This window comes from Xyrauchen texanus, chromosome 13 (genome assembly GCF_025860055.1).
Source record: "Xyrauchen texanus isolate HMW12.3.18 chromosome 13, RBS_HiC_50CHRs, whole genome shotgun sequence".
Lineage (NCBI taxonomy): Eukaryota > Metazoa > Chordata > Actinopteri > Cypriniformes > Catostomidae > Xyrauchen > Xyrauchen texanus.
The window spans coordinates 15,675,445-15,692,349 of NC_068288.1; the positions used below are offsets into that span (position 1 = coordinate 15,675,445).

Below are 16,905 nucleotides of genomic sequence, written 5' to 3' on the forward strand. Positions count from 1 at the left end.
TGAATGAAGCGACACTAGGGGTCCCTATTCAATCATGCCATGCGTTGAATCGTGTACGTGAGCTGACGCAGCCTGTTGCTTTGGCACGCAACTGCCTGCCCACACCTGCGTCAGACTGCACATACCCTTCCCCAACGCCCCATAAAAAACGTCATAAACTTTTTAGGTTACTGGCATCCCGAAGCATGGGAGCAGGACATGCCAGCCGCGGCTTTTCTCTCTCAATGTTGTGTCGGGACACCTGCTGTAGGGGGACTCCTGTCTGCAGAAAACAGAGGTCTATCCAGGGGTTGAAAGTCTGGCGGCAAGCAGGGGTGATGAACACACGGTATGTGCCGCGGCGCCATGCCCATCTCGGGACTCGAGTCTGAAGCCAGTGCTGAAGCGGTCTCATATGCATCAACCCGAGCAGCGCGGCTGCCGCTGAGGATGTCATATGCCCCAGGATCATCTGGAACCGGTGCAGTGGAACCGCTGTGCCTTGTCTGAGCGAACTTAGGCAGTTCAGCACCAGCTGCGTGCGCTTGTTTGTGAGGCATACTGTCATTGAGACTAAGTCTAACTCCATGCCGAGAAAACAGATGCTCTGAACCGGGTAGAGCTTGCTCTTTTCCCAGTTCACCTGAAGCCTTAGACAACCTGGTCCCTGTGGGCCCACAGAGACTCTCTCGAGAGTGAGCTAGAATCAGCCAGTCATCAAGGAAATCAAGTACGCTGATGCCCACTTACCTTAGAGGGGCAAAAGCGGCCTCTGCGACCTTTGTGAAGACTTGAGGGGACAGGTACGAGCCAAAGGGGAGGACCTGGTACTAGCATGTTGGGCCATTGGACGTGAGCCGTAGGAAGGGTCTGTGCCGAGGCAAAAGTGAGACGTGAAATGATGTATCCTTCAGGTCTGCCACTGCAAACCAATCTAGATGCTGGACAAGCGGTATAATAAGTTTCCGCGTGAGCACCAGAAGTGATCTGATCGCACAACCGCTCGGCTCTGAAGAAGAAATCTGAATTAACAGATGCACGATTTCCTACTTTTATACCCGTATGTCTGGGGAGGGACATGCAAATTTGTCTGCCAATCTCTCATTGGCCTTTTCTCAAGTTCAGAGTTAACCGAGGCCTTAAAGAAAGTCCCCTAGTGTCGCTTCATTCGACACAACGTAGAGTGTGCAACAGACTGGGAACCGTCTAGTTAATACTTTCTCATGCACTGATCAATGAAAAACTTCCATGCAACAACAATTTTATAAATTTTTCCTGACAAGAGTCATGTGACCAGCAAGGTCTGACTGTGATTGGTTGCTCACCGTGAGCAGATCATTAGGTAGGTCATCACCATTGTTTATTCCTCGGTTCATGCTGATGAATCGCTCCAGAGTAGTTTTATCTTTCACGTTGGGGTTGTGTAGACTCGTATTCAACATGATGATGGCAAACGATAGGATGTAACACGTGTCTGAGGATTCATCAAAATCATTCATTCATTTACACATGCAACACAAAAGTTTTCAACAATTTATTAATGTATACAATCGTCTCGGTTACATACGTAACCTAAGTTCCCTGAGATGAAGGTAACAAGACATTGCGTTTGCTAATGCATATGGGGAGTGTCTTTGTGCACGAACTAGTTGAAAACTCTCTACAATAACTAATAATTAAGCCAATATTCTAATATTGGTTATGGTGTTTGAGTCCCGCCCTTTTAGACACAAAGCTAACTGAGGTTACGTATGTAACTGAGACATTTCCTCATAACTCAGTACAATTGACATTGTCTTTGCTAACGCATATGGGGAACATCATGCCGCAATAAACAACATAACCTTCCAGAGGGGAAACATGACACCGCAGTCCCGCGAGACGGCAACCAACATGAGTATGCACAAGTGAGTGACCCTCATGTTGGGCCAGGAGGGAGCACTCAGAATGAGTATATGAACTATAGTCATGTAGTATGAATCAACCCCTTCACAAACCCAGTCGGTAAGGGAGTTTATTGATAATGAAAGTGCTTGTGACTTTATGGTAAATTACAAAGGCCTGAATGCAGGTGGTTGTATAAAATTATTGGGAGCCCGTACTTAAAGGGAGGGGCATAAGAATATGTTTAGCAAACAAAATCGCAAGCGCTCTAAACAGTGAGGACGTGTGAAGAGAAGATGTTACGTTCAGGTTGTAAAACTTTGCGAATGTGTTTTGAGAATAGCATCCAGCTGCAAAACATATGTCTTATAAAGACACACCGTTCGTCCATAACCATGAGGAGGCCATGCCTCTAGTTGAGCGTGCTTTATCACCAATTGGCCAAATCTTACACTGCGACTCTGCAGGTCTGGCTGGGGATGCCAAACCATGCCTTGTGTTTAAGAGAGAAGATCTTTCTTCAGCGGTATTTCCCATGGAGGCTTGTCCAGTATTTCTACCATCTCCAGAAACCAGGACAGATTGGGCCATTTTGACCCAATTAACAGAACTTTAACTCCATGTCCACTCAGACTTTGCTGATGACAGAATGAAGGAGGGAAGTGCATACTTGTGTTTCACAGGCCATACGTGGGCCAGCACGACATGGTGACATATATACGCCACTACTGTTGTGTTGTCCAAATGAATCAAAATGTGATGATTCACAATATTGGAATGAAAAGCTCTCAAAGCTAGAAAGACAGCCAATAGTAAAAGTTGACTCCCCAACACAGGTTGGGGAGTCCACACCCCAACCTGTGTTGGACGCATTTGTGGTCAGCACTTTCTTTCTGAAAATTTGACCCAGCATAACATCCTGTTGGTAGAAGGCTGGCGCTGTCCATGGTGCTAGAGCAGACAGACTGTAGCGAATTACCACAATACACTAGAAAATGAATTTACTTCAGTGATAATGTTTTTTTCAGTTTGAACTTTAACTGACACAGAAGAATGCTCTTGCATCAACTCCTAAAAAGGAGATTTAATGGCTGGGGAAAAGTGTGCTTTTCGCCCAGTTGACATTAGACCAGATTTTCTATATGGCAAAGCAGCAAGTCTCTTTGTTCACTCAGTAGTGCCTCTGATTTGCCGGAACATTGCAAGGGAGCAGAGAGTCTTCTCGTTGCCATGACGTTCCTGCCCGCCGACTCGTCTAGTCGACGGCGAAGCAGTAGAGGGTTTCTAGATGAGAGATGAATCACTGTCTTAAAGGAAGAAAATTCTGAGACCTGTTGTTTGCGCACCTGCTTTTATAGCGCCCCTAAATGGCGGAACTCAAACACCATAGCCAATATTAGAATATTGGTGTTATTGTAGAGAGGTTTCAACTAGGCCGTATGGAAGGACACTACCCATATGCGTTAGCAAACGCAATGTCAAGTGTACTGAGTTGTAAGAGAACAGCTCTATATTGACGAGGCCGATTAATCAGCTAATTTTGAGGTGTAAACATCTGATAATAACACTGCCTACTTGACTGATTTACAGATTTGGTACCCACAGCCTTGTTAATAGATGACAACACGCTATATATAATTGATAGATGATTTAATTTTAAAAAAATCTTCAAATTGTATATATTTAAATTTTTTGTGAATTTTGAATACAATTGTAAAAATAAAGAAAAATGTAATTTTCAATGTTCTCCTTTATGTGGTGCCATGATTATGCCTAAGAACAAACATTTTTAAAAAGGTAATTCAGACTTTATATATCACAACTGTGACTTTATATCTTGCAACTGCAGTTTTTTATCAGAATTATACCTTTATTTCTCCCAATTATGACTATACTTTTGCAATTGCAGCTTTATTTCTCAGAATCACGACTTTATGTCTCACAATTGCAAATGTATATCTACCAGCTGCAACTATTTCTCAAAATGTACACTTTATTTCTCCCAGTTATGACTTTATTTGACTTTATTTTTTGCAATTACGAGATATAAACTCTCAGTTGTGACTTTATATTTTGCATCTGAAACTATTTCTCTCTATTGCAACTTTATATCTCACAATCAGGACCGTCCGACCGGTGCGGTCACACCAGTGTGGTGCTTTGGGGGGCCCCGCGGTGATCGTTCCCAACCACGTTTCCAACAGAGATTCAAACTCTAAATTGCAACTTTATTTCTCAAAATGTAGACTATTTTTCCCCAATTACGACTTCACTTTTGCAATCGCAACTTCATTTCTCGGAATCATGACTTTATATCTCAGAATTGTTACATTTATTTCTACCAATTGTCACTTTATTTGTTGCAGTTAAAGTCACAATTGTGAGATATAAATTCACAATTACCTCTTATCTGGATCTGGCTTCCATACCTTTGCAAATGCCTGTTCAAAAAGTCTGTTTATCTACATCATCTGACATCATCTATCACACTGCTCTTAATAGTTTATTACAATTAAAAATCACTCACTGAAAATGAGTGTCTACGGTGGTTCAGGGAAAGTTTAAATCATATACAGTAAACGTAATGACAGAGAATACTGATGTTTGAACCTGTTGACTGGAAGACTTCAGGGTTACAGTTACAGTAACGTGTAGCGAAAGCCTCCATCATGCGGTCAATTTTTTGAGCTTCACCAGGCAGTCGGAAACTCCATAAGAACTGTCTGCAGGACACACAAGGAGAAGAAAATAAAGATAATCAGAAACAGTAAACAGAAACAAAAGATATATTTATGTGTGCGCTTGTGTTCTCACCGTAATGCCTGAACCAGGTTCAGATCTGAAAACTCGTGCAGATCCACAAATGCTTTTAATATCTGCAGGTGCATTTCCTCTCTGCAGAAGTCAAAGGTCAGAATTACATACATCAAGCTTTAAATAATCACAAGATGAGGAACAGCCAAACATTTGACACATAGTGAAGTGTATTTCAGTGTGAAAGCAGCTGATGTTTATGTCACCTCTCTCCGAGGAAGTCTCCGATGGCTGTCTTATTGAGTCCTTCCTCTTTATACAGAAACTCGGCTACCGGTTCCGCTCTCCAGTCAAGAAGATCGTTCTCAACCAGATACTTGATACCCTGAAACATAGAGACAGTCCTAATCATCTTCAATGTCTTCATCTTTGAGATCAAATAGTTCATGGCACTATGAAAACATACTGTCACTTTCAGAACACAAAAAGATAATTTTATAGAAACTAAACTACAAAAATGACTTGATTAGAAATGTATGATGTCACGGAGGTGAAACAGCCACTCTCACATCAACATATCCACATTTTCAACAGCTCACAATAGATCTCTCTTCAGTTAAACAAATCAGTGTGGAATTCTTCTCTTCATTGTTAGAGATTTTCCTTCAGACTTATCTCGCTTCCCTTTTCTAATGAACGTCATGAGAGTTGTGCTTATCTTTCCTAGTTTTTGTGTCATTTCTGCAAGTAGTTTAATCTACGTTTCACAAAATTCAAAAGTCTAATGTCACAGACAGCACTCCTGCAAACAAGAACTTTTTAACCCAATATTCTCAGGTAAGCTGTGAGCCTAGATATTAACCGGGTTTCTCACAACACTTGTATTTTGTAAAGATACTTCTCTTTTAAAGCCTCTGCACCCAATAAAAGCACAAGACACTCTCTGTGTATTTTCTCACAAATGTCAAGCAGCTCGCTCTCGTCTCTTGCTGTTTGTCAGAAAACCACAAAGATTCGGAGCAAGACAAACCAAGAGAGTTTCAGGTGCAGGCCCAAGAGTGACTGATCTTCTCTGATCGACATTATCACACCCACCAAACAACCAAACAAACACCTCCAGTCTGTCAAGTGGAGTTCAGCACATTCTCCAGCAACACACTGACAATTCATTTTCCAATCTACATTTATTGCTGACCGCACAAATGTCTTTTGTCAAATGTTTAGCTTGAATTATGTACTTGTGCTTCTTTCCAATAAATGACACTTGCTTATATATTTTGTTATCTAATTAATGACATTCAGACTGTTTGGTGTCACTGTGTGTGTATAATCTGAATCTGTCCTTGTGGACTTCAGCTGTCTCGTCCCCGTGACCACAGATGTGGAGGTTGTGTGTGTCAGTGGGGGTCATGAAAGATCAACTCATGCTTCATCAGACACTGGAAACAAGCATCTAAGAGGAAATTATCATCATCATTATCATTGTTTACTTTCATCTTCATCTCTCACCTTTTTAGGTTCCATGTTGAATTTCTTCTTTCCACTACAGAAGCGTTTTTCTCTCTCCAATATTTTACTGCAAAAAGAGCGACTCATAAATAACAATGCACCAGTTTAAAAAGACACTTACAGCCAACATGAACTCAAAATTCACTTTCCTAATTCACATTTTTGGTTAGTATAAAGAAAAGAAAATTTTAAATCAATGAGTGAAATCAACTCCCTCCCGAAAGTTTTAAGGCCCCAGCCCACTAAAAATTAATTTCTTCTTTGTTCTTCACTCAAAGCCAAAAAGAAGTTTGAAAAAGCTGAGCATTGACACACTGTTTGAGACCATTCAGACACCACTGTGGAGGCATTTTGAGGAGCATGTACATATAAGGATGCTCAAGACTACATACATGTAAAACATCAACTAATATGAAATTAAAATGTGTTGTCTCATTCTATTAATAGAATTCACACAAGATCAGTCAAATAAGCTTTAACCACTAGATGATGCTTTTAATTAATAAATAGTATTTGCAGCAGATAATGTGTAATTGTTTGTTTATATTCTGCTGTCATGGCACTAATGTGCTAACATTCTATGCGCTGCAATAATGTGTGCCAATTACACTCTAATATTGTAATTTGTGATGACTGTGACGAGGCAGGCAAGGAATGAGGATCTACACGCAGCTTTATTAAACTGAAAAATAAACAAGCTAAATCAGAATAAAAGGAAAAGCAAAATACAGGGAACCTAACACAGAGCATAGACAAAAGATGCAACAAAAAAAAAAGAAAATGGGGAAAACAAGGGCTTAAATACAAAAAGGAAAACAAGGAACACCTGAGGAAACAATCAGGGAATGAGAAATAATCAGGGAGAATCAATCAAGAAATAAAATTACAAGGACTACAAAACTAACACAGGAAACAGGAAACTAAACAAGAATTCCAACATAAAAGCACAAAAACAAAAGAGAACAGGGAATATGACAATGACACTGTTACTACTACAAAGATGGGTTTATAAAAGAATGTTAATGGGTAGAATACAGAGAAAAGAATGATGATTAATGTCATATCTTTGAACAGATGTGTGAATGCCTTTCAGCTGCAGATGGCACATAACTGAAGCAGCATATCAAACAACAGAGTGAATTGACACTTAAGAGTATTTGAGTAGATTTGATTCCTTTTGTAGACTAAGCAAACAAAAAAAAATCAATTTGTGTGTTCTTGGAAAATGTCTCTGTCCAAACGAACATACAGATGTAAGTAAGTTTGCACAAGCTCTCTAATAATTCTGCATGTTTATGTTGACTGATCTTAACTGATTGAACGGGAAATAGATGTCTGCCTCAAGGTAGGTGGAGCTCCTGGTCCCACCTACTGATGAAGTGGACCAATGCCATTAAGAAAGTGTTAACATTTTCCTAAAAGTTTGCCTTGGCGAGCTTTTAAAAAATACCGAAAATAACTCAAAAACACCTCCCTTTTGGCCAGATTTTTTTTTAAATTACATCACAGCCGTTCTTGCTTCGATTTCAAAGGAAGTGTGCAGGGGCCTTGACTTTTTGAATATATTACTTCACTCAGAATTATGTTCACTAAACACGAACACTTTCTGATGTAAACACAGTTGCACAATCTTCATGAAGCATCAGTTTCTATCATCAATAGACAAGCATGTACGTCTATTACCATTACGTGGCACATCATTTTTTATTGTAATTTTTCGTTTGTGTGTATTGATACTTTGGCAATAATGTATGTAAACACAATCATATCAATAAAGTTCTCTGAAATTAAATTGACAGAGAGATCAATGGATAATTGTACTCACTTGTCCTCTGCAGACTTGAAATCCTGAATATCTGCCATTACATTTTCAATCTGATTCTTCAGTTTCTGCAAGAAAAACATTTGACAGCCAAACATCACCATAATGTAACAATACAATTCACACTACATATTTGTCAGCATGAGTTCAGAATGCATACTACCCATAATCCTCTTAATACTTCTGGCAAACAATGTTCAGAGGAGCATATTCATTTATTCCAACCAATCACAACAGGCATACCTCACTCTTTAGAAAATTCTTCCTTACGTCTATTTATTCCAAAATGTTTTAGTATTTAAAGTTCGGGATGGAATCTTGAGCTCTCCATTACAGCCATATCTTTTTATTTTCACCTCTATTCAAGGATTAAATTAACATGTGACCTACTGAAATGGCAGAAATAGTTAGAGTTGTCTGTCTTTCCAACCTAGGGATGTACACCAATAGTCGACATTCGGTCAACCATTCGACGCACCAATATTTGAATACCAACATCACTATTCAGTTATTCTACATGTCCAACAGAAGTCTTCAACCCGACCCGAACTCGAGGAGTTTTGACAAACTGTCGAGTTTTCCGGCTGGGTTTCTGTAAATTTTTCATGTATATAGCACAAGTTAGGGGCTATTCAAACATGCTTTTTTGTGCGTCTGCGCTGTATATAGTGTTAACACACGCTGGACGGATGTCTTTGACTGTTGAGCTGAAACTTTAAACTGTCTCACGCAGAATCACTACATTATAAGACACCACGTAAATAAAATAAAAAATTATTTTTTATAAATGCATCTCGAAACACTTGCATTGTGTTTTATAAACTACGTTTCCACCCAAGAGTTTTTTGCAACAAAAAGTGTAACGATATAGCTGATAGACAAGCAAATTTTCGCTAAAATTTAACAAGTGTCGACATAATATGTTTCCATTTAACTCTAGCGCATAAACTCTATGTTGATACTTCAAATGTCACAAAAACTGGTTTGGAAACCAAAAAGTCAGCTGAATGACATTCTCAGAATGTTCTACACTTTTTTTCAATACTATAAACTATCAGAACTATTTGTCCAATGCTGAGTTCACTTTCAGAAACATTTTAAAACTTTTAAATATTTTAAATCTCTCAAATTTATTTTAGATAACAATCAAGTCCAGTTGGTCATTAATAGTTAGACATAATGCAGTTGTGATTGCAATGCTTTAGATTAGATGAATAGCCTATTGAATATCAGGAATGTATCATATGTAAACCCTGATATTACACTGCATATTTATTTCTTTAATAGCTGTGCTCAATGCAAATACACATCAATGGGTGGTCCTTATACTAAGACCGAAAGTTCCACTGCAGGTTTGTTCTTGCGTGATGCTACATTAACACTATAATTATATATATATATATATATATATATATATATCAATATTTTTAAGTTTATAGACAATATTCAGTGATTATGAATTTGCGAAATAGCATTAAAAGTGTTTTTTTGTGTGTTTTTTTTTATCATAGCAACCATCATTTCAAGGAAACGGTCATTGTAGTCAGTTAGATTCAAAATATAATGAATGACATAAAAATCTAAATATAATGAAGGCATGTTTTCCACAGTTTTTAACTAAATTAACACAAGAACAATAATATATATATATATATATATATATATATATATATATATATATATATATATATATATATACACACACACATACACACACACACACACCGGTGGCCAAAAGTTTGGAATACTGTACAGATTTTGCTCTTATGGAAAGAAATTGGTATTTTTATTCACCAAAGTGGCATTCAACTACATCCTCCATGTGTAGCAATGACAGCTTTGCAGATCCTTGGCATTCTAGATGTCAGTTTGTCCAGATGCCCAGGTGACATTTCACCCCACGCTTCCTGTAGCACTTGCCTTTGATGTGGCTTTGTCTTGTTGGGCACTTCTCACGCACCTTACAGTCTAGCTGGTACCACAAGGGATCCCACAAGTGCCTTCCCATAAGGCCTGTACCCCTCAGTTTTCTCTTTATTGTTGTACATGAAACCGCTGTTGAGTGGGTAGAATTCAAACTAAAGACTCTGATGTACTTATACTCTTGTTTAGTTGTACATCTGGCCTTCCACATCTCTTTCTGTCCCTGTTAGAGCCAGTTATCTTTTGTCTTTGAAGACTGTAGTGTCCTCAAAACGATGATTGACTGATGAGTTTCTAGAGAAAGCTGTTTCTTTTTTGCCATTTTTGACCTAATATTGACCTTAAGACATGTCAGTCTATTGCATACTGTGGCAACTCAAAAACAAAGACAAAGACAATGTTAAGCTTCATTGATCAAAAATGACTTTTTTCAAATAGTGAAGGTGATGTTTTTTACATCAGTAATGTCCTGAAAATACTTTGTGATCAGCTGAATGCCACTTTGGTGAAATAAAGTAACAATTTCCATCCTTTTGGCCACCAGTGTGTGTGTCTATATATATATATATATATATATATATATATATATATATATATATATATATATATATATATATATATATATATAGCGATAAATTTGACAAAAATAACGCTTTAAAAAAATGTACCATAGTAAGGAAGATTCCTGAGAAATGCATGCTTGTAGTACCACCTGTTTACTCCAGAGGGCAGTAAGTGAAAGTTCAGCTGTATGAGCAACGTACAGTTTATACAGTGAAGAAAACACGTCAGTAGGCAGAACAACGCAAACATGCATTACATTCTTGCATTCAAAACACTTGAAGGAGTGCAAATGCGAACTAAGGGATCTCAAGATGTATTAAACTATATTTAACTTGAAACAGTGAACTAAACATTTTATGTTTATGATGCAACACACCCGAGACGCTACACAAGCATGTCTGACACAGGTGTAGATTGACGGGCTCTTAAATAAGCCCTCATAATAAATCTCCAACTGATTGACAAATTCACTTGTGAAATGGATTGCTGTGAACTGTATGCCAATGATTGACTTATGATCAATAATATGGTAGTAAACCATACATTGTATTCTAAAGCCGATTTTTGTATTGTCTTATCAATGATTAACTCTTCTGCTACAAGAATGTAATGCATTTTTATTATCTGAAAATTTTTTGTTATATATATAACAAAAGCTTTTATATTTTCATATTTTATCTCCTTTTATCAACTAATTTTAACTAATTTTAACTTAAACAAATCAGCACAGTGCTCAAAAGCTTGGACTACTGCAAAAAAAAAAAAAGCAGAATTCTTTTATCCTACCAGCCTCCCACTGAAAGTTTTCATTCCAGGGAAGGGAAAACACAACTGCCTACATTCAAAAGGATAAGAGAAAATGCCTCTTCTGGAATCTACTTGCTGCACTAACTGCCACAGACTTTTACAAAGGATTGCAGTTCTTGAAACAAAGTTATTTACAGGACCACCAAACCAGACGGAACACACAACAGAGCTTCGTCATGGACGCCCTCAGCATACAGCCGGTGAGTCCCATGAATCTAGTGCTCCTCGACAGGCCATACTGAGTGTAGAGAAACAAGCCGATCGACTTACAAATCGATGGCAAAAACAGGGAGCGAGACAAAAGGCACTCGAAACATCAGATTGTCATGAGCATCTCATATTGCCGCAGTAGCATCCTCTACCCCAGATACGGCTCTGACAAGGATTGCAAACACTGGTTTCCTACCACCGCCTATACATCTTGAGAACAGATTTGAAGTATTAATGAATGAGGAATCCCCAAACGTGATGAATGTGATCGAACACAGACTGAATCAGTCAGTAGCTAACACTGATGTGAACTGGCACTCAAGGTCGAGCAGACAGCGGCATTCAGCACAGAGCGCAGCCGGGCCCAGGACTCTGATAGTGGGTGACTCCATAATCAGAAACATTAGCAGCAGGGATACAACTACATGCAGCCTTCCACAAGCAACAACCTTGGATGTAAACAGGGAAATTCAGAACATTCTGATGAAACATAAGACTTCAAATCGACTCATCATTCATGTGGGGAAGAATGATATTCATAAAGAGCAGTCAGAACTCCCTCTCTCCAGCATCTCCACATCTGTGTTTCTCAGAGAAAATGGAAGAACTGGTGTATGCTGGAACCAAATTATCCCACTCTTTTGCTGCAAGCCCCCAGATATCAAGCAAAAAACGTCAGGCCCCTCAAGCACCTGCGGGCCCAGCTCGCACTCCCCCTCCTCCTGTGAGAGCTCTTCGACCTCTGCCACAACGCCACGGCTCACACCCTCCTCCATCTGCTCGAGGTGAACCAAAAACAACTGATACCAGCTCTCAGTGATATGTGTTGGGTCCCTGCTATGATAACAGTAACTTTCTCAAATGTTTACAAAACAAGCGGGAACCCAGTGTGCCTGTATCTTTCTCTATTGCTGTTCGATTACATCATAGAAAGTCTAAGGCCTTCAAAAGCCGTACAGCAAACCCATCTAATCTGGTGCCTATTACACGCCAAACTAAGATTGCTGTGGGGACAAAAACTGTTAAGTTAGCACTTTTAAACATCCGCTCACTTAAAAATAAATCACTTCTAGTCAATGACTTAATTAGCACATACAACCTGGATTTTATGTTTCTAAATGAAACTTGGCTAGAAGACAGCTGTAGTGCAACAGTCCTTAATGAAACATCCCCTCCTAACTTTACTTTTTTGAGTGTCTGCAGAGAAGGTAGGAGAGGTGGGGGTTTAGCTGCTCTCTTTAAAGATGTCTATCAATGTAAGCAAATGTCATTTGGGAATTACCCGTCTTTCGAATATCTGGGTAGTGTGTTAAAAGGTGCTCCATGCATTTTACTTATCATTATTTACAGGCCTCCAAAATACACTCCAGCCTTCGCTGAGGACTTTACAGAACTGTTATCAACAATTACCTCAGAGTTTGACTGTTTTGCCATTGCTGGAGACTTTAACATTCACATAGATAATGCAGAAAACAGTATGACAAAAGAAATCATAACTGTTTTAAAAACTTTTGATCTGACTCAGCATGTACATGGACCCACACACAATCATGGACACACTCTAGATTTACTTATCAGTAAGGGTCTAAACATTTCATCAATTGTTATTAAGGATGTAGCACTGTCTGATCATTTCTGTATTTTGTACTTTGATATATTGATCTCTCCTGCCATTGAAACTAGATCTGTGTCTGTCAAGAAGAGATGCTTAAATGAGAACACTAGTGTACTATTTATGAAGGCTATATCTTTAACACCAAGTATATCTGCTGACTCTGTTGATTTTCTCCTTGATTCTTTTAACTCAAAAGTTAAAAGTGTAATTGATGATATTGCTCCTGTGAAAGTCAGGAAGAAGAGTGGCAGACAAAAAGCACCTTGGAGAAACTCAACAGCAGTGCAAAATATGAAAAGACAATGCAGAAAAGCAGAGCGCATGTGGCGGAAGACAAAACTTGTAGTCCATTATAACATCTACAAAGACAGCATCCATGCTTTTAATATGGAACTAGGCAAAGCTAGACAGACTTTCTTCTCGAATATTATAAACAGCAACTTAAACAACACACACACTCTTTTTGTGACTGCAGAGAGACTGACAAACCTCCCCAAACCAGATTCCCAGTGAAATGCTCTCAGACAGCAAGTGCAGTGAGTTTGCTTCTTTCTTCTCTGAAAAAATCAATAATATCAGAAAGGTGATCAGCACATCCTTGAGTTGTGCTGGGGTCAGACAAATCAAACCACAACCTGAGAAAGTAGTTACTATGTCTGATTTCAAAGAAATTGATGGCAAAATTTTGGAAGAAACCGTACAGCACCTTAAAACATCAACCTGCGCCCTTGATGCACTTCCCACATCTTTTTTCAAAAGTGTGTTCAACTGTTTAGAAGCAGATCTCCTAGAAGTGATAAACTCTTCACTTCTCTCTGGGAGTTTTCCAAACTCCCTGAAAACTGCAGTTGTCAAGCCCCTCTTGAAAAAGAGCAATCTGGATAAGACCATATTAAGCAACTATAGACCAATCTCAAATCTTCCTTTCATAGGCAAGATCATTGAAAAAGTTGTCTTCAATCAGCTCATACTTAGAAGAGAGGGAGAGGTTATTATGTGAGTATAGGAGACCATAAGTCTGAGTGGACGTCCATGACATGCAGAGTCCCTCAAGGCTCAATTCTTGCGCCACTCCTGTTCAACCTGTATATGCTCCCAATGAGCCAAATAATGAAAAAGAACCAAATTGCTTACCACAGCTATGCAGACGACACACAGATATACTTAGCCCTATCACCTAACGATTACAGCCCCATTGACTCCCTGTGCCAATGCACTGATGAAGTTAACAGTTGGATTTGCCAAAACTTTCTTCAGTTAAACAAAGTCAAAACTGAAGTCATTGTGTTTGGAAACAAAGATGACGTTCTCAAGGTGAATGCATACCTTGACGCTAGGGGTCAAACAACTAAAAATCAAACCTTAGTTTCAGTAGTCATGTCGAAGCAATAACTAAATCAGCATACTATCATCTGAAAAATATTGCAAGAATTAGATGCTTTGTTTCCAGTCAAGACCTAGAGAAACTTGTGCATGCTTTCATCACCAGCAGGGTGGATTATTGTAATGGACTCCTCACTGGCATTCCCAAAAAGACCATAAGACAGTTGCAGCTCATACAGAACGCTGCTGCCAGGATTCTGAGCAGAACCAGAAAATATGAACATATCACACCAGTCCTCAGGTCTTTACACTGGCTCCCAGTTACATTTAGGATTGATTTTAAAGTATTATTACTGGTATATAAATCACTCAATGGGCTAGGACCTCAATATATTGCAGATATGCTCACTGAATATAAACCCAACAGATCACTCAGATCATTAGGATCACATCAGCTAGAAATACCAAGGGTTCACTCTAAGCAAGGAGAGTCTGCTTTTAGCTATTATGCCAGCCGCAGCTGGAACCAGCTTCCAGAAGAGATCAGATGTGCTCCTACATTAGTCACATTCAAATCCAGACTCAAAACACATCTGTTTAGCTGTGCATTTACTGAATGAGCACTGTGCCACTGTGTGTCAGACTGTTTGTACTCTATTTTATTTTATTCTAAACTTTTTCAATTATTCTTATTTTTTTATTCTTATTTTAATCTCTTCTATGTAAAGCACTTTGAATTACCATTGTGTATGAAATGTGCTATATAAATAAACTTGCCTTGCCTTGCCTAAACAGGAAAGGAGGACTGATTTTCACTTCAAGCAAGTTGGTAAGTGCTTTTTGTATTGTTATAGCAACATGTGTGTCTAAGTGTAAATTAGGATGCTTGAGCATTCAGTGTCGGATCAAGTTTTGAAAAGTAACCGTGTATCCTGACAAAACATAATGTATTGCCAGCTAAATTTAAATTGCAAATATTATTTGAGAGTTGGTATTAGACCTCCTTCGTGCGTGGATGTCTTTTTAAAATTTCAATTGGTATTATTAGTTCACCGCCACATAATGTATGATAAGTGTCTTATTCATTGTGAAACTGTGTTTTCTTAATGGCATGAATCGCACTGAAGGCTTAGACTTAAAATGCATGAGCTGCAGCTGACAATAATCATACATTTTGACGTGTTTACCTTCACTTGTAGGTTTTGGTTTGGTGGAACACTGAAAGTGCAGCGTGTATTTGACAGTTCCATATCTGTCACTCACTCAACATTGTGTTGATGAAGTGACACTAGGGATCACTCTTGGGAGCCCGAGACACCTCTGATCTTTGATAAAAGGCCAATGAGTATTGGTGAGTGGTATTTGCATGCCACTCCCCCAAACATACAGGTATAAAGGAGCTGGCGTGCAAACTGCTCATTCAGATTTTCTCTTCGGAGCTGAGTGGTTGATGTTCGTTGAGCTGAATTCCCACGGCTTCCCATTCACCTCTGCAGTATTCCTGATGGCATATTACAGCAGCTTTCTCCCTCCTCTGCACTGTTGCACTGCAGAGATCGCCCCTGGGCACTTAGGCAGAACTGAACGTATATATTCTAAAAAAGTATTTTCCCTAAAAGAGTATTGTAACGCTGGGAAGAAGTCAAGAGAGCTGGATCTAGGTGCAGCTAAGGATTTTAATGAAAATAAACAAATACAAATAACTGGTAGACACAGGAAAAAATAAAACATCCACGATGGGAAACAAGAACATAAACAGGAGCAAACATCTACGAAGGGCACTGGTTAAACACGGGAGGTCAAACACATGCAACAACTGACCAAGACTGAACAGAAATCAGGGCATTATATACACAAAGATTAATGAGAAAATTAAACACAGGTGAGGAACAATGGGGAACAGCTGGAGGTGATCAGAGCAGGGGATGATGGGAAGGGTAGTCCATGGGGAACAGATGACAGAGGCAAAACACAGGGCAGACAACAGTGAATAATGACAAGTATATTCTAAAAGAGCGGCACACACGGAAGATGCCTGTCCGCTTGTGTGTTATTCCTGGTTGCAGTCGTTATCTTTCACCTTCCGACGACCACAATCGCTGACTTTTGTGTCTGGGCGCTGCTCACACAGAGACATCTTTTGTGGATGTGTCATTTTCTCTCTGCGAGGACATGACCATTGCAACGTTGCGGTCGCAGCTTGCCTTCGTAAGAAAGCAAGCTACCCCAGCGGCTCCCCACCTCAGTCCTTCTATCTACGGGTATGAGGCCAGCGCTGCTAGCACTGGGGGTGATTTGGGCTGATTAGGCTTCCGGATGAGTGCAGCAGCTCATCTCAGGGCTAGTTCGACCTCTTGTTCGAACAGGTGATGAGCTTTTTGGCTCATCCAGTTTGGCTGCCTCCCTTGGGTATGGTCACCCAGTCTCAGGCTGATGCCAAAATGACAGACATGCTTTCCCAGGCAGCCCCGAGCGTCGGGCTAGAGTGGAACCCTCTGCTCTCCCCTGAACCCTT

General features: G+C 39.4%; 1 protein-coding gene across 1 annotated transcript in view; it reads right to left on the reverse strand.

The window, feature by feature from the left end:
• The window catches only part of cyth4b (cytohesin 4b), a 31,879-nt gene that overhangs the window by 4,510 nt on the left and 10,464 nt on the right, over positions 1 to 16,905 (reverse strand). Inside the window, exons 3-8 of the mRNA XM_052140358.1 lie at positions 7,952 to 8,016; positions 6,127 to 6,193; positions 4,884 to 5,002; positions 4,678 to 4,758; positions 4,474 to 4,586; positions 1,305 to 1,453 (exon numbers count right to left, since the gene is read on the reverse strand). Coding sequence (XP_051996318.1) covers positions 1,305 to 1,453; positions 4,474 to 4,586; positions 4,678 to 4,758; positions 4,884 to 5,002; positions 6,127 to 6,193; positions 7,952 to 8,016 — 594 coding nt within the window. The remainder of the gene's footprint in view (positions 1 to 1,304; positions 1,454 to 4,473; positions 4,587 to 4,677; positions 4,759 to 4,883; positions 5,003 to 6,126; positions 6,194 to 7,951; positions 8,017 to 16,905) is intronic.